This window comes from Protopterus annectens, chromosome 3.part0 (assembly GCF_019279795.1).
Source record: "Protopterus annectens isolate FY-2018-M chromosome 3.part0, PAN1.0, whole genome shotgun sequence".
Classification (NCBI taxonomy): Eukaryota; Metazoa; Chordata; order Ceratodontiformes; family Protopteridae; genus Protopterus; species Protopterus annectens.
The window spans coordinates 1,753,656,550-1,753,675,276 of NC_056731.1; the positions used below are offsets into that span (position 1 = coordinate 1,753,656,550).

Genomic DNA, 18,727 nt, shown 5'->3' on the forward strand with positions numbered 1-18,727 from the left:
CAAATGTCCCCACAATGCAGACACAGAATCAGTTTCTCTTTCAGCATACAGATGCCATCATTTAACACAGAAGAAGAATGCTAATGTATGTTTAAATCCACACAAATAATAGATGTCTTTTTTTTTCCTGCTTTTCTCCACTTAGCTGTAATGGAATTTTTTTCTCAAGTGGAAATTCATTCCAAACAATTTCTCTACTGGCTAACTATAACATACAGTGGTCACTGTTATCTGATTTCAGCAATAGCTGATTTAAATGTCTCATCTGCATGAAAAACATTTTGTTCTGTGCTATCATCCCAGAATTAACTACATGGCTTCATAGGTGTGTACTAGGCTAATGGCCCTCAGGCCTTTTCAAGCCTACCCATAGGATTATCCTGGCATAGTGCCACCCGACCTTAATTCCCAGTGGCTCTGTCGAGTAGAGCCACTGGAGTTATTCCCGGGGTGAATTTTCTGTTTCTCATCCACTCATCAAGATTTCTCTTGAAGAGGGTCAGCGAGATGCTCTACTTGACATGTATGGGAAGTCTGTTCCATAACATGGGCAGTCCCTGGGTTATGAACCTGTCCCTCCAGCACATTCTGTTAATTGTGGTAATGAGGTTGAGGTCTCTGGAATGTGTGGTGCGGAGGGATTGGGATTCCTTTAGATGTAGCATTCCTAACAGAGCTGGGTCAGACATGGCTTTGTAAGTCAAGCAGAGATCACTTCTAAGTAGGTGATATGAGACAGAGAATAGTTGGAATTTTTTGAGTCTGTCCATATAAGACAAGTGTTTAAGGCCTAGGATCCTCTTTGTAAGGTACTTTTACGGCCTCTCCAGTTGTTGCAGGTGTCTAGTGAGGTTCATGCCAAATGGGGCATTGGACTCGATGATTGGCCTAATGAGAAAGAGTAGAGGGAGACAATGACCTCTTTCTTCCTGGATGCAAAACCCTTAGTAATGAGATGTCCACATAGAAGGACTTTCTGACCATAGTGGCAATGCAATGTGGTGGTCATAAGAGAGGTTGCTGTCAACCTGTGTTCCCAGATCTCTTACAATGCCTTCTGTGTTCAATGGACTACCATCAATGGGGTAATTCATGAGAACCGGGTTTTTCCCAAAGGGGATGATGACACATTTTGTGGCATTGAGCTTGGCTCTGACACCAGTCATTGGTCTCAGTGAGGCCATTCTGTAGGACGTCAACATCACTTGGGGAGTTAATAATAGCTCCCAACTTGCAATCATCTGTAAACTTTGTCAGCCAGAGTCCCTTCATGTTGGCCTGGACTTCAGAGAAGTAGATACCAAACAGGAGAGGACCCAGGACTGAACCCTGTGGGACTCCACTCATGATTAGTCAGCAGTCTGACTTGGAGTCAGCTACTTTCACACTGTGGGTTCTATCTGTGAGCCAGTTTGCAACCCACCTAGTGATATAGGGGTCGATGCCAAGCTTAGTGAGTTTTTCTATGATTCCTGAGTGGGGAATGGTATCAAAAGCCTTGGCCAGATTACGGTAGGCTGTATGAACCACCTTGCCTTCATCCACAGCTCTGGTGACTGACTCAAAGAAGTCAACCAAGTTGAGCAGGCATGATCTACCCTTCACAAAACCAAACTGTGTGGGATCCAGAGTTTGGAGATTCCCTATATCCTTGTTTATTAGGTCTATGATGATGTGTTCCATAGCTTTGCATATCAGATTCGTCAGGCTAATGAGGCTATAGTTCCCAGGGTCTGTAGTCACTCCTCCTTTGTGGAGAGGGATGACTGTAGCAGTGCGCCATTTGGTAGGGAAAAAGCCTGAGGTAAGGCTGTGATTGAACAGGGCACACAGGTGAGGTGCCAGTTCACTCTGTAGTTCATGTAATACACAACCAGGGATATTGTCAGGTCCCATAGAAGCTGTATTCTTGGCCTTGAACAGTGGTGTTTTAACCTGTGCAGCAGTAATACTGGGTGCCTGGCAATCTACTGGTATTCTGATCGGTCCTTTGGGGGGGGCGAGCAGGGTAAAGATGATACTGAATCTGTCAGCCAGTATACTGGCAATATCTGTTGGCTCATTATAGGAGGTACCATTGTGCAGTAGCTCAGAGCAAATCTGGGTATTGCAGTGGAGATTCTATAAATAACTATAGAAGGCCTTGTGGTTGTCTTTACTATCTGCTGCAATTCTGTTTTCATAGCTAACTTTAGAGGATTTGATGAGGTATCTCAACTTTTTGTTGAGGCTAATAAGGGACTTTTTCCAGTCTTGGGACTTCACCTTATTCCACATCAGTTTCCTCCTTCTGTTGTCAAGTTTGTTTATGGCAAGGGACTATCAGATTGGCTTCCTTTTTTTGGAGGATAGCATCTTGGTTCTATTGGGTATGGTGAGATCCATGTATTTGTGTACGTGTTCGTACAGTGCATTGGTGTATGATTCTGCAGTCACGCAACTATTCTCCATTTGCATGGGTACCGTGAAGTCAGCCACCTCTGTTTTCAGGAGCCCAGAGTTAACTTTGGAGAAGTTTTTCATGGTGGTTACTTTTGTGGGGGGAGGGGGAGGATGCAGATTTCCAAGGTGATTAGTTTGTGGTCAGATCTAACCAGGGAGGAGCTGACTATTGGTGTAGAGCAATGGTTGCCCATGTTAGTAATGACCAGAACTAACTTTTTTCCCCAAAATCTCTTTATTCAGTTTTTCAATATTAACAGTAATACAACATATCAAAAACATAAGTCAACAATATATATAAAAAGAAAAACAACCATAAAAGCTAAATACTAAATTTATACACTATGTGCACTAGAAGTCACTACATCAGCAAACAGATGAGAGAAATACTTCTTAACATAATTTGAAAGATGAGAGATAATGTAAGGGGTATAGTTTATAAAGTGATATAGGTAGAAATTCAATCACTTGTTACAGATAGGTATACTAGGGAAAGTATTTAGGTGTATAGACAGGAAAAGAGATACACTGCTTATAATGCAAGCTTTGCTTAATATAAGTTTGTCTTAGCAGGTCAGTGTGAGGTCTATCTTTAGTTCTTAAGAATTACATCTAGTCGATAGCCCCAATATTTCTGATAGTAATGCTTTTGTTTTGTTGTTGTATAAACTAATTTGTGAGATGAGATATATTTAATAGCTAGTTTGCTAAAGTCTTCCCATGTGATTGGAGATGTGACAGTCCAATTTTTTGCAATGTAAAATTTACTAAGGGCACACATTGTGATAGGGATATGTTTTAACATTTTTGGAAGTTCATTTGTGTTGGTGTGCAATATAGCTGTCTCTCATGACAGGGTTATTTTTTTCATATCCCATTTTCTCTAATCTAGCTCTTAAAGACCACCATAGGTTGTGTACCTTAATGCAGTTCCACATAACATGGAGAATATCAGCTGTTTGGTTTGGGCAGTGTGGGCATATGGGTGAAAATTTGGGATTGAACTTATTTAGCTTTGATGGGGTATAATATACATTGTTATTTATCATAATTTGTGTGTATAGCAGCCTCTTAAAGGGAATATACTTGATCGTATTTTCGATAGCCAGTCTTTTGCTTTCTTCAGTAAGTAACTGCTTTTTCTCTTGCCAATAAGTTGAGAATAATAGAGAATTCTGGTATTTTATGCTCGTTACAAATTTATATGTCCTAGAAATTGTTTCTCCTTTAGTCACAAGATTTTTTTATTATTAGATTTACTAAGTTAACGTCCTGCAGATTGACATTAGTTTGTGAAAATTTAGCATTTATAAGATAATAGATTTGGCTAAGAATGATAGTATATTTCTTAGGAAGGTTGAGTTTCAATCTTAGTTGTAGTATATTGAATTATTTCCATTTGTAGATTTCCCATACTGTAAGATCTTTTATCAGGAGGTGATTTGCTAGATTTAGGGATTTATTATTTATTAGTAGGTTATGATTTAGGTGGAGTGGTTGTATAAGGGCAAGAACATTGAATAGTTGTATTAATTTGAATAACTTTTGAGTAGTTAGGATCATATGCTTAATTAGTGGGTGTAAGTTCTTTGTGAATAGAGCTTTTTGATTTAGGTTTAAAAAGGGAAGAGATTTGATGTTATATCCAAGGGATTTAAGTTGTTCAAACCAGATTTTGGTCCACTGAGGTGTCCAGGTATTAATGTATGGATCATGGTTTATTATCTGTATTAGTCTGTAAGCAGTAATTATATTATAATAAAGTTTGAAGTCTGGCAAACCCAGTCCACCCTTATGTTTGGTAAGTACAAGTTTATATTTAATTCTAGTAGATTTGGGATACCATAAGAATCTTGATATAGCTTTTTCTATATCAAGAAATAATTTTGGGGGAATATTTGAGAAGGTGGCATTTAATTGAAAGAGTATTCTTGGTAATAAATTCATCTTGACGACACTAGCTTTTGAAAGTAGAGACAGACATATTAATATTCTTCCATCTATTAAAATCACTTCCAGTGTTGGTCCATGTGCGTAGTAGGTTATTCTTTATGATTTCCTTAAAGTTGGGGGTAAATAGTATTCCTAGGTATTTTATCTGATAGTTAATCTTGATTTCACTCTTGGGAAAGTAATATTCCTTATGGCCTATAAGACTGAAGGGAAATAGATGGGATTTGTTTGAATTTAATTTATAGTTAGAGATTTCAGAGAACTCAGCTACTGCTTTAAGTATTTTTGGGAGATCAGTGGTGGGAAGTTGAAAATATATATTTAAGTTGTCAGCAAAGGCAGAGAACATAAGGTTTATATTAAAGATTCTAGGTATGTGATGAAAGTTGTTTTTGTAAAATAAACAGGAGCAGGGGTTCTAGATAGAGATTAAAGAGGTATGGGGAAAGAGGGCAGCCTTGCCTTGTGCCATTGGATAAGGGTGTAGGGTTAGTTTTGTGCTTATTTATCTGAATAGTGGTAGAAGCTTTCTGATATAGAACCTTAATTATCCTTATAAATTCCTGAGGAAATCCAAATAAAGGCAATATATTGAATAGGAAATGTAGAGTAACTCTATCAAAAGTCTTGCTTGCGTCAGCAGTGAGAACATGTGGGACATTTATCACTGTTAAGAAGTCTGACAGTGGTTCCAAGAGGAGGGTGTTGTTGCTTGTTTGCCTATTTGTCATAAAGCCCATTTGTTCTTGGGAGATGATGGAGGGAAGTATATTTTTAAGTCTATTTGCTACAACATGAGCTAGGATCTTAAGTTCAGTATTTATCAGGGCAATTGGTCTATAGTTGACTGGGTCTGTTGGGTCAGAGTTTGGCTTGGGAAGTAACACAATTTTGGATTAATTAAAATAATTATCTTTTATACCATATTGTATAATATAATTGAAGACTTTTAATAGGACTTTGGAAGTAGGTTCCATGTATTGTTTATAAAATTCAGAGGTGTAGCCATCAGGCCCAAGAGATTTACCCAGTTTGAGTTTGTTTGTCGCAGCTTTTATTTCTTTTAGTTGCAAGGGTATTTTTAGAAGTTTTTCATGATCTTCTGAAATTTGTGGAAATTTTATATTATGTATAAAATCACGAAATTTGTCTGTACATGGAGGGAGGGGTCCTCAGAACTAACTTGAAAATTTGAAGCCCAATGTCGTATTTGTCTAAACACAGTGAAAAGGGACAGTATCATCACAACTCCAATCTACATTATGCACACTATATTGCAGCTTCCTCCTTGCATGACTTATTACCATATTCAGTACCATATTTCATCCCTCTAAGAATACCATTGACATCCTGCACCATTTAAACATAACCTCCAGTAGCTGGCGTTTTTGTTGAAATTTCAAAAAGGGTTAACTTTATTGATCATTTCATTATGTAGGTAAACATGATGGACTGCCCCTTGGAACATAATCTATTTTAGCAAGTAGTAAAGTGAGGTGGCAATCTCCTCAACTGTAGTCAGGGCATATCTCTCAGCCTCTTGACACAAGAAATATGGATAAAGCTAAAAATACTGGGGGGGGGGGGCAAATCAAGAACAGATTTTTAATTATTGTTCCTACAAATGTAGAAATTTGCTAGAATAACACATTTTATGTTTAACATACATCTTCTGAAGGATCTGAAGTCTAAAATTCAAATGTCTATCATTTAGTGAGCTCATTTCTCAATGATTTCCCATAAAACCAGACATTTTAGGAGGAATGGACTAAAAATACACTGCAAACATTGGGACATTCTGGAAAAATCTGGACAGTTGAGAGATTTGACTCTGGGGTTCCTCCTTTTTCAATTTCTTTTGTTTTCTGATTACCTTTGTCTATACAATGGTCACACTGCTCACAAACTTCACTGCCTAGTAGGTATACGTCCACTGATAGTCTGTTGGGTAATAAATCTTTATTATTTTTCAATACTGGTTCAGAGACGATCACTTTTTGTTAAATGCAAATTTCTTTTCTTAAAATTAGATAATTAAAATGGTCCTCAGTACCCACATTTCTGGCATGGCCCTCCACACACTTTTCAATCTCTTAGTGCAAAGAAATTTGGACAAAGCCTGAAAGGGTGTGTGTGTGTGTGTGTGTGTGTGGGGGGGGTCCAAAAATAGGGACATATTTACCTATTGCTCTAATACACTTAAAAATGTTGCTAGACTAACAGGGTTTGCTTTAACATGCGTTTTCTACAGAATTTGAAGTCTGAAACTCAAAAGTATGTCATAATTTAGTGACTTCAGTCCTCAGATCATCCCAGTGATTTTACAGAAAACCACAAATTTTATGAGGAACAGACCAAAAATATGAGTCGAAAATCTGGACAGTTTATGGGTATGGTCCTTCACCTCGAAATTAGACATCAACCCTTTGCTCAATTCTCTAACTCCCGGTGTCTCATTTTTTTTTTTCTCTTCCCCAGTCCAAACTTGCCATGGAGTAGCTTCTAGCTGTTCATTCCATTGGCACTTTGAATCTTAATACTACTGGCATAGTCTTCCGAATTCTACATCGTATGTAGCAGTAGTATTAACTTGCAACAAGTCACCTCGCTTTGAAAGCGTATATTCCATTTACAATTCTTGAAGATACTGTATGTTTTTGCGCTAAGATACATTACTAACTGGATCCCTCTGGAGTTTTGTCACCTACCCTCTCTCTATTAGCCAATTCCTTAGTTACAAACCACTGTATAACTGTCGTGCTCTTTCATAGCTCTCAACCTTCCATTTCCAAAATGAGGAACACTGCCTCCTAATAATGTGAAACAAATGAGCAAAATGTGGAATACCTACTAATAGCATACTAACAACTTCAACTAAAAAGGTCACAGGATGATTGAAATGTGTTACCTTCATACCTCTTGCATTAGCATGCATTTTCTGAAGGGTATGATGTCTGAAACTGGAACGTCTTTCATTATTTTCTAATTTCAGTCTTTAATTGTTTGCCAGTAATTTGCCAGAAAACCACAATCTTATGAAAAACGGACCAAAAATATTAAGCAAAAATCTGGGCATTCTGTAAAAATCTGTAGTTGAGAGGTATGGTTACCTTATACTTATCAAATGTTCTTTTTTTTTTAAAACAAATTTATTGTTTTAACATATAAGAGAAATATAACAATTTTATACAAATAATTAAAAATAGGTATTATTATAATATTCAACAAAACAACTAAAGTATTTACAAAGACATCCACTACAATCAGATCAATTAATTAAACTAAAATACTGTGCTATTGAAATTAGAATTTTTTTAACAAATTTTGTAAATTATCCCATACAATAAAATGTGATGTTTTTCTAGTTGTTCTCATTCTAATTGTGCTTATTTCCATATGACACATTATATTCATAACATTTTTAAATTCATTGAACGAAGGAGGTGTATCTGAAATCCAATTTCTAGTTATTATTTTCCTAGCCACTGCTAGGATAGACCATAACAAGGGACGCTTAATCTTTTTAACACATTGAGGTACAGGTGTGTTGAATAATATAAGAGACTTAGAAATAATGAAATTATCTGTAAAAAGAGCCTGCAAAAATTCATTAATTGACTTCCAGTATTCTTTCAACGTCATACAGTCATAAAACATATGAGCCCAGTCAGCATTAATTTCTACATTACATCTCTTACATAGATTATCTTTATTATTAATTTTATTCATCATCAAAGGTGCATAAAAAGATCTATGTAAAAATATCAAATGCTCTTTTGATGAATCAGTGTAATTTAGTATTTTTACAATGGATAACAGTTTAAAAAATCCTTAACAGTGATTGTGAGACAGAACCTTTCACTGTGGAGCTTTGAGGAAGATAGACTTTTAATACCAAAAATGAGGAACATTCCTCATAATGATGTACACTTGAGAGGTATGTGTCCTTTGTTTTTGTGCCGAGACTGTATCATATTTTCATTCTGCTTGGGGACTATCCAGACGTTAACACAAACAAACAAAAAAAAAAAAACTACAATGACACGATCCGCAGTAGGCCCTACCATGATTTTGGCTGGGGAACGTGACGTGCGTGATTACGTCATTTCAGAAATTCAAGGTAACATTTGAGAAACAGGAGAGCGTGCTTCAGTAAGACTTTGAATTGGTGGGAGCTGTGACAAGACTTGTGTTGTAAGGTGTCGCGTTGGGGGTTGTTATCAGTGAATAAAAAAATGGATACATCAAATGAAGCTAAAGGTGTGTTGCTAAATTGTAGTGTATTTAATTAGGTTAATAATGACTCTTTTTGCTGTTGTAATTTAAGTTGTATTTTCGTGCAGGATACGATTTTCTGTCATTTACTGACTGTGTTGTAGTTTATTATTGTTTCTAGCTTTGGAAGTTGAATGCAGAGTTTCTGTTTGTCTTTCGGCTTTTTTTTTGGTATGTCAATAATGCGAATATATAAGTAATTGTTTGCAAGATAGCGGAGTTTAGTTTGTTTTCCTTTGGTCCTGTCTTGTACAGTAGTTAGGAGCGCTGTTTCTAGTTTAATAAATGTAAGAAGTGTTAACACTTGCTTGAACAAGTGGGCGTGGAGTGTGATTGAACCTCTGCCAAATTAAATGTAGCGTACAAAGATACAGATGTTGGAGCTCGTGTGGGCAATGTCGCTTGTGTATTAGGTTTGTAGTGTATATGTATTTGTCATGCAGAGTTCAGGGGTGGACCGACATACCGCTGTAATACCTTGCTGTTTGCTGTGAGAGTTTAATTTTCGTGTGCTGAACATGATTTTTACAAGACTACACAAAACATTTTAATTTATAATGAAATCTTTCTAAAAATCGGTCTTATATCTGGAGATTTCCAGATGCTTCTGGGTTTGTAATTTAGATTTGTTTTCGTTTGCAACTTCACATTCGGTTTGCGGTTACATTGTCATCCCTTGCAACTTCACATTAGGTTTGCGGTTGCATTGTCATCTAATTCCTAACAACCAGGTTGCGTCTGCATCTTGGGAGTCCCCAGAGGCGACGCAGAAGACGTTGAATGTGTTTGGCTAAGCAAAATTCTAGTCATTTTAAGGGATGTTTATCCGGTTTTTTTATATATGTTTTTAAGGCTATGACTGAGAACCTAAATGCTCCTCGTTTCTGAGACTGGGACAAATCTGTGATATTGCTAAATCATTTGAATGGGTAAGAAAAATGGGAAATGGTGACCCCCAGTTGAGAGAACTTTGCTCCTGTGGTGGTTAAGGCTTTAACCTACCTGTTCCCTTAAGTTCTAACTTCTCTTTGTTTTCTGTATGTCATCTAGACCTCTTAACTGCTTATACTTTTGGAGGAACATTCTTGTTTTTGGGCCTGATTTTTACCCTTGCACATGATGTACTTATTTGTGCATGTATGGCTGTATTTTTCAGGCTTGATTACCCTTTCACACAATTTTATTTTTTGAAGCTGATATTCAAAACCTCTCTACATGGCCAGCATGTCAGTGGCACTAATAATTTAAAGAAAGGACACACGCCGTACATTTCCCCTTTTTAGGAGTTAAAGATGATTGATATCTCACTTTCCTGTTGGGAGGAAAAGTTTTATGTGCTGTTTGGTATTCTAATTAGCAAAAAAAATCTGATGTCCAGTTTTCTGGCTGAATTAATACTTTTTAAGGGCCTTTGTTGCTAGGTTGAGTGGTATGATGTCATCATAGATTTCCTTCACCTGCTGTAGTCTTTTGCTATTTCCTCAAATGTACTGGCTAATTGGGATATGTTGTCTGTCTTAAAATAGTGCATTCATCCTTGCATTTGTTGCCTGGAGCATGAGACATGGAATTATGTTCCTTTTTTATCAATTTACTTAACTTGTAAATGAGAGAATCCGTTGAAGCAGGACCTAGCTGTCAACTGTCCAGAATTTTGCTGAATGCCCAGATTTTTGCTTCTTATTTTTTATCTGTTCCGCATAAAGCTTATTGTGTTCCCAGCAGGCAGTTGTGTATTGAAGACACTAAATTATTTTATTTCAGACTTCATACTCTTAAGACAATGCAAAATATATTTATCAGAGAGCAGTATTTTAAAATCTACTATTCTTTTTTAAACAAATAATATTTATTAATTATCAACTATGATATAGGCAGTCGTGCATCTATATAATTGAAAACAAATAGTCTTTAGTTGTAAATGTTGTACATCACTTGGAATCTGTCCAGTCATTGTCGGTCAGACATTACATAGCTCATTTAAATCCTCCCTTCTTTTAAACCTCATTCCCCCCCTGCAATCATTGTTCCCACAATTCTCGTTTTTGTTTTCTATGTAACTTGCTCCTTGCTCCTACCCTTTTGCTAAGGATCCCAATTCCAGTTCTTTTATCCCTGTTACTGTATTTACTACTAGTACAGTTGGTTTAGACTTTGACTTCCATTTTCTAGTAACTGCTTTTTAGGCAGCCACCATAACTAGACTCAGCAAGGCCTTACTTATGTCTACGCAATTACAATTTTGCATCAAAGCTCAAAAATTTCTTCAGTTACACCAATTAATTGGAGTAGCTTGCAGGGAATCTTTTAAAGTCAGTCAACTCATTACACACACAGAAAATGTGCTCCCTAATTACCTCTTTCTTCCCCATCACCCCTCCAACATTTTCTATCTACCAGAGGGAAAATTTAGAGTGTACTTGGGGTGTAAAAGTACGTCAACACTTCCAAGCAAAGATTCTATTTCTTCTTAACTCTGCATATTTGGGAGACGTGCCTATGTTCCCCCACCCCATTGTTTCTCTGTGAATTGGTTATCCAGTCTCTACCGAATCCTTTGTAACCTCCTCTGATTCTTATAGTTATCATGCAATATTTTGTATGCTGTACTAATTCTTCCTTTAACAGCAGTTTCTATTTTAGGTTCTACTAAAAATTCTCCCAATGGTGATCTTTTGCTTGGGCCCCCCCCCCCCCCTCCAATTTCTTTCTTTTTGCCTATAATCTTATCAGTTCTTGATAGGGAAGACTTATCTCTAACCTGCAGTCCAAATCAATTCTTGGCCTCTTCCCATTCTGTTGTCTTTCCCTCACTAATTATTTGCTCCCAATACCTTGGTTCTTTTGCCATTTTTCTCCAGTAAACTTCAGACCTCTATTGTCTGTATCCCTAATTGCAGTCATCCTATTGACAAACTTTCTTTTTTCAATTCCCTTGTTGGCTTAGTTCTTAAAATATTTTCTGCTTCTTCATGAATATAATATTCTGTGTGATCTGTTTGTAAAACTAAAGGTACTGTGTCCAGAATTCTTGATCTAAGGGGTTGAGAGATGCACATTGGGGTGACATGTTTGTTTACAGCAGGTGAGAGAAGGATGCCAGAGAAATGACGTATGTGGTAATGCTTTGAACAACTAAACTCGTTCATATAACTCTGTGTAAACCCTCCATAAAAAAGTTTGTATAGCTACATTCCTTCCAAAATAACCCATTAACTACATGTAGTACTCTTTACAAAATCTCTTGGTTGTTGTTTTGTACTCCCAGGTAAAAAAAACTTGCTTGGCAATATGAAAAATTTAGCTTGTGTGAAATGCAAATATGGAGCCCTCATTCTCACAAAAACAAAATGTGTGCAATCACCACACTGTGCACCAACCCACACTAAAACGTCTTGAGCTGAGCTTAAAGCCTCCTGATACTGTGAAAATTAGGTCTTGGTGAAAATCCAACACCACCTGGCATGCTATCAGTAGATAATTTAATTTTTGATGACCATCTCCATTACAGATCACTAAATTACTGTCAGTAATAATGTCCTAGTGATTGGTGACTCTATTGTCAAGTGCATCAATTCTCCTCTCACTAGGCTGGACAAACGGGGCTTGACTGAGCTGTCTTTCAGGTATTGGGATCTGTGAATATTGGAGCCCTTAAGACCCAATAACTTAAATGTGATCACTATATGGTAGTTCATAGGTTGGTAGTAGGCTATCTGCCCTAAGGCCTGTACAAGCCTACTAAAAATTCAAAAAAAACTGAAAACCACCCTTGCAGGTCCAGCACCTTTAAACTCCTGGATTCAGATAGATGTGTACAAAGTTCTTTATAATCCACAGGTTATATTGTAAACAAGAACGCCAATAAATGAAAAAACACAAATTGAAATTTTATTAAGCTTAAAAACAAGCTTTTCGTCAGCGCTCTGCACCAACTTCCACAGAAAACAAACTGCACCACACATTTGTCTCACTATAAATACATCACTGTAAAAGTATAACAAACAGTCCTGGATAAAGAGCCACCTTCTGAATGAGAAAATAGTAGTACAAACAACAGATGATGCTCTCCACAGCTGATAAAAAAATCCTTTATTCACTGCAGTAGTAAGCGCTTTCTCGTTGTTACAAACGCTTCATCAGACTTATAAAACAAATATATTCACAAACTTCTTTAAAAGCATTCACTAATTAAGAACAACCAATCAAAATACTAATGTGAAATGGTCAATTTCATCACTTGCAAAATAAGTGTATTCACAATTGTATGTGCCTAAAAAGTACCTCTTGCCAAAACATAAATATATAGATATACACACACACATATATATATATATATATATATATATATATATATATATATATATATATATATATATATATATATACACACACATATACATTCATAAATAATGTGTATAAAAACTATATATATATATATATATATATATATATATATAAAAACTATTTATACTAACTCATTGAAATATGTAACAAAAAATACATATCAAAAGCATTTTTGAAAAAATACACTTGGTAACAATATATTATAGTGACCATGCTAAAATTATTTTATGGCTCTAATGCTTGTATGGACGTGCTCCTAAAAATGGCTTTAAAGTAACCTTAAGTCCTCTCCCTTTATGTGCCTGTAGTCTCATGATCCACCGATTTTCACATTCTTCAGTATAATTTTTTATATTACCTAATCTATTAGTCCTTTTCACTAACTGTACTACACTGAACCTAAAATAATGTGAGGTACCTACGCTTAAAATGTGCCTGGCTAGGGCATTATGGTCATCTTCTTTATTAATGGCATATATGTGTTCTCTTACACGTTCTCTGAGGCTTCTATTCATCTTGCCTACATAGAAGCAACCATATACTTGGCACACAGCCAAATAAACAATCTCTGGACCTGCAGTCAACATAGAAATCAAAATTGAACACCTTACCTGTATCAGCATGAGTATAGGTACTATTCACTGACATATAAACACATTGGTTGCAATTTCTACACGGTAACGTGCCCTTCCTATTTGATAGAAGTATATTGTTGGCATTATTTTCATAACAAAGCAACCATTTTAGAGATCTCATATTTCTATAGGTAAAATTTGGTTTGAAAATCGGTTGATCATGAGACTACATGCACATAAAGGGAAAGGACTTAATGAGAAGGTTACTTTAAAGCCATTTTTAGGAGCATGTCCATACAAGCATTAGAGCCATAAAATTTAGCATAGTCACTATAATATATTGTTACCAAGTGTGTTTTTTCAAAAATGCTTTTGATATGTATTTTTTTTATATGTTACATATTTCAATGAGTTAGTATAAAAAGTTTATACACATGTTTTATATATATATATATTTACACATATAAATATGTATATTGGCCCTAGTACCCAACAATGAACTATGCCTTTGTCTCCATCCCCATTAAAGTCTGATTATAAGTTAATGACCTTAGTCTCCTTCAAATATCTGTAAACCTGTTGAAACTAGTATGTCTGGGTTCAAGAATTTTAAGCAAGCTAATCTCTTCAGTTTGACAAAGTTTCAAAATTCACTTGTAACAACACCACTTTAGATGTTGCCCCAGCAGGTGACTTCAAAAAGGAATTGTGTCCATGGTAATAAAGGGAAATTTTAAGTGAACAACCTGGGTGGTCTTCCCAACGAACTCTACAGTATAAAAAAAATATATATATATCTGTAGAGGTGTATAAATATTTACAGATTCATAAATGTCTACATTATACACTTGTTTAAAGGATGCACTAGAGCACATGGTCTTCGTGTCACGAATACCATCAGGAAATTGACTTAATCTTGAAAAATATTAAGTCTACTAAAGCAGCCCATGAAACCAACAATTCAGTGCAAACTGTATCCCAGAGATTGCTGTCTATAGGCCACTTATCCTCCTGAATATCATTAACTGCGCGTCATAACTAAAGAGCACATGTACCGTAGGTGTGCTCCCAGAATAAAAATCCTTCCTCATTGGGACCTGATGATGTGCCTGGTTATTCTATTATCAGCAGCAAACAAGCCATGGGAGAGCTACTCAAACTATTTATTCAAAGTTCAACCACTGGCTTTTCCCCGAGTTTTGGTGCAGAACATTGATGGTGCCACTTTAAAAAGGGTAGCCTCAACACTGACCTTGGAATTTCTAGGCCTATAGGAGTAGCCTTTATTTACATATTCAGGGAACATATAACTGACCTGATTTAAACTATAATGTTAAAAATCGCAGTCTAAATTTGCAGCATTTAACTTTGTCAAGGGTCGATCTTGTCTAATGAATGTGAAACTTCAAAAGGGTAGCACAGGCAGTTGTGATGTTGTCCATGTGCTGTACTTTGCCAAGGTGTTTGATATATACCACCTTGCTAGCCTAAGTTTGTGTTACAAGCAGATCCCTATCTGGTAAGATGGATAGCAAATTGGCTAAAGGAGATCCTGTTCAGTGCAGGTAGGAGATGTCTCATTGGAGAGAATTGAAGGTAACTAGTGGTGTCCTACAGGGCTCAGTGCTGGGACTTCTGCTATTCAGCTTTTACTTTTCTGATCTCTAGATCATGAAGCAAGACCTCAGGCTAACCAAATTGGCAGGTGACAGACTGTGAGTCATTGTGAAGTCGTCTTCTGATACCTAAGCCGTTCAACATGAATTTTCGCTGGTAAATAACTGGTGTACTTGTAATAGACTCTAATAAGTGTATTATTGTTGTATTGGTAGATAACTCTCTAAGCTTGCAACACAGACAACACCCAACTCTAAAACAAGAGTGTTAGAGATCTTTGGGCTTGGGTCTATAATTCATTTTCCTTTGGTCGTTATTAACAGTAGTTGGAAAGTCCTACTTAACACACCTAATTGTCAAAGGAATATCATCCAGATCTAAAGATTAATCTCCTTATATTTAGCATAGACTTGATCTAGTACTGAGTGCAGTACCCCCTTTGGAATTTACCTCCGTAGACATAAACTAGAAAGACCATAAAGATTCCTAAGATCACTGACGTAAAACCAATAAGTTGCCACTGAGTTCTAACTAAAAAGATCAGCTCAAAACCCCCAAGTTACCTGATAAGACTGGAAGCACTGTCTAACTTGTAAATGTGTTTGATACTTGAGGGGAGGTTGGGTTCCATGAAAGACAGAGTCTCATTAAGCATCACTTGCCCCACCTCTGGAGTAGATTCCCACTGCAAATTAAGCAGTGTGATACATTATCTATGTTCAGATGGGAATTGGTTGTTATGATGGATATCCTCAAATTCACCCCTTGATTGACTGGCGTGGCCCTTCTCGAAAAAAACGTACAGTGTAAGTGAGGGTACTGACAAAACCTAAATCATTGCAAGACTCTGCTTTTAGCCAGTGTAGCAATCTGAAAAAAATCTTAAAGTATGTGACTTACTGTCATAAAATATGCACGGCAATTTACCAAAGCTTTCTGTATTACAAAAATTCTGGCATGTTGTTGGCCAAAATAAGTTTATGATGTGGTGAAATACTCTGCTCAGAGAATTTCTCTGCTAGCTCTATTTGGCCAGCAAAGGTCTGTCTGTTATCAGTATGGAGAGAATCTGATTTAGAGATGATGCCGTTTGTAATGAGAGGGACTTCATTACCATGGTTTTGAATTGAACACTGTGCTTAAGACCCGACCCCACTAATGTGCTACTTAGCAGGTCATGCATTGGATTAGCAAAGACACCCCTACACACACGCACCCATATCTACAAACAACTGTTCTCCAAGTGTTCACAATTGCAATAAGCACATATTGCAATACAAGCACAGACTCCGTAACTCCCACTTGCCTACCATACCGTGACCACACATCTAGGCGCATACTTTCATATCTCTGCAGATATACATGCCTGCATGCACACAATGACGCCCTACAACTCACTGGATTGCTGTACTTGCCTGCACTACGAGTACTCTGATAGTAGCAAATGGCTAACTGCTATCCTTTAGTGGTGCTTACTCTTTCGTCCTAGAGTAAAATATTGCTCAGCAGAGAGATTTGTAATTTGAGACCTGCTTAACATCATGTGGAATGTACATGTCATGTAATTGGTATTAACTGCTTCCCTGGACTGTTGTATTTACATTTGGCTTTGCCCTCAAATATTCTTTGGATTGAGGCCCCTTTGAGGAGATAATCTCAGTACACGAGTGGTCTGTGAACTGGTCATGTGTAGTGAGATACAGAAACTTGGCACAATTTGGAAACCGTACTTTGGCAAGCCTTTCTGAATTACAAGGATGGTGTGTACTTGACTACACCTTGGAAGGCTTATTCTAAAATTTTCCTCAATTTATTTGGGTTTCATCCATCAAAAATCAATATTTGATGCATGCTTTGGATTAATTTTTGCATTTTTTGTTTCCCTGATCCATTTACAACATTCTTTCTGTTTCAGTAATGGCACATCTCTCCTAATTCTGCCTTTCACATTCTAGTTACTGTTTTAGCTATAGTCTAAAAATAAAGGTTCATAAATGCTTTATGCTTTGGCTCATCATAGCAACAGTGACAGTGTGTCGCCCTGGAATATCCCCCTTTGAATTTTTATCCCAGGGATAATAACTTGCCCTTTATCCATGGCTTAATAGCAAAGTGGTCTGCCACTGTTTCGTGGTCACTGTAATGTAGTCCATCAGTGTAGGGTGTATCTTGTACACTTGAGTACTCTTATCCATGAATGTGGTATACTATCAGATTATTATATTTTTTTGTAGTCAATCTGCCATACTTAGTTTCTTCCCCTTTTTACAGTTCTCCACTATGACTTAAAAACAAATTATCCTTTGTTCCATATGACCTTCTTTTTATTGCCCTTTTGTTCTACTGCCATAATTGAGTTTTCTTCTAAATGACTAGTAACTCTGTCAGCATCAGACAACATGTAAACTATACACTGGAATTGAAGGCAAGTTATTGGCCTCTAATTTTTAGGGTATTTATTTATTTATTTATTTGCATTTGTTTAACCAGGATAGTCCATTGGGCTCAAGAACCCGTTTTCAATGGAGTCCTGGGGAGAAAAGCTCCACATACATATTTAACAGAGAATGAGGGTATACATAGACATTACATGGGGTTCAACATGAGAGAAGTACCAAATACAGAGGATATACATATACATTTGATGGGGTAAAACATAGTACAAGTTATGTAATTAAACATGCAGAGACAGCTGAAACGAGGCAATAGGAGTTGCACCAAATTTATAAAAACAATTTTTTTTTATATATGTCTCTGTCTCTATCGAGTTAGTGTAGTATACAGGTAGGCCAAGGGTAATGCTGCCTGGTGTTCATACAGTCAGAACTGAAAGAGTTACTAGATGAAATAGTAGGTTACGAAGGGTGAGAGCAGGAGCATTGCCATGTGGAGGATAGATAAGAGTGGAGTGATTTTTTGAAGGATGGGAGGCTTGTGATGGTACGAATAGAGGGAGGAAGGGAGTTCCATGAGCGTGCTAGAGAGAAGGACAGGAGGTTTTGTCCAGGAGGGTGGTGGGGTCTATGTATTTCTGAGGTTTTGATTGTTTGATCTTAGCTGTCTTTGTGTGTGGCGCATTTTAAAGGTAGAAGAGAGTGAGGGGCAGAGGGATGGCTGGAAAATCAGTTTGTGAGCATATGTGAGTTGAGTATATGAAAGGTAATTGGGTAGTTCTAACCATTTTAGTTTGTGGAGTGGTTCACAGTGGTGTGTAGATGATTAGAAGTGGCAAATTTGGCAATTTTATTGTAACAAGAGGATAGTTTGGTTTTGAGGGAAGATTGAAGGTTAGTAAGAAGGGGTGCTCCAAGAGAAATGTAGTTGAGAGTGTAATCTTGGTAGCGTAGCTGAGCTGAGAAAGCGATTATGACGGTAGAGCATGCCAAGTTTTTGGTGTGTTTTTTTTTTTTTTTTTGTGTTTTTTAGCAGATGGGAGTGGAATTTAAACTGGTCATCGATTTGGACTCCTAATAGTTTGGTTTCTGATACAAGCTCAAGGGGAATGTTGTTATGGCTGT

General features: G+C 36.8%; 1 protein-coding gene across 1 annotated transcript in view; it reads left to right on the forward strand.

The window, feature by feature from the left end:
* The first annotated feature begins 8,521 nt into the window (after positions 1-8,521).
* LOC122797178 (tumor protein D52-like) overlaps positions 8,522-18,727 on the forward strand; it is a 491,103-nt gene continuing 480,897 nt past the window's right edge. The window contains exon 1 of the mRNA XM_044065997.1: positions 8,522-8,655. Coding sequence (XP_043921932.1) covers positions 8,631-8,655 — 25 coding nt within the window. The 5' untranslated portion in view covers positions 8,522-8,630. The remainder of the gene's footprint in view (positions 8,656-18,727) is intronic.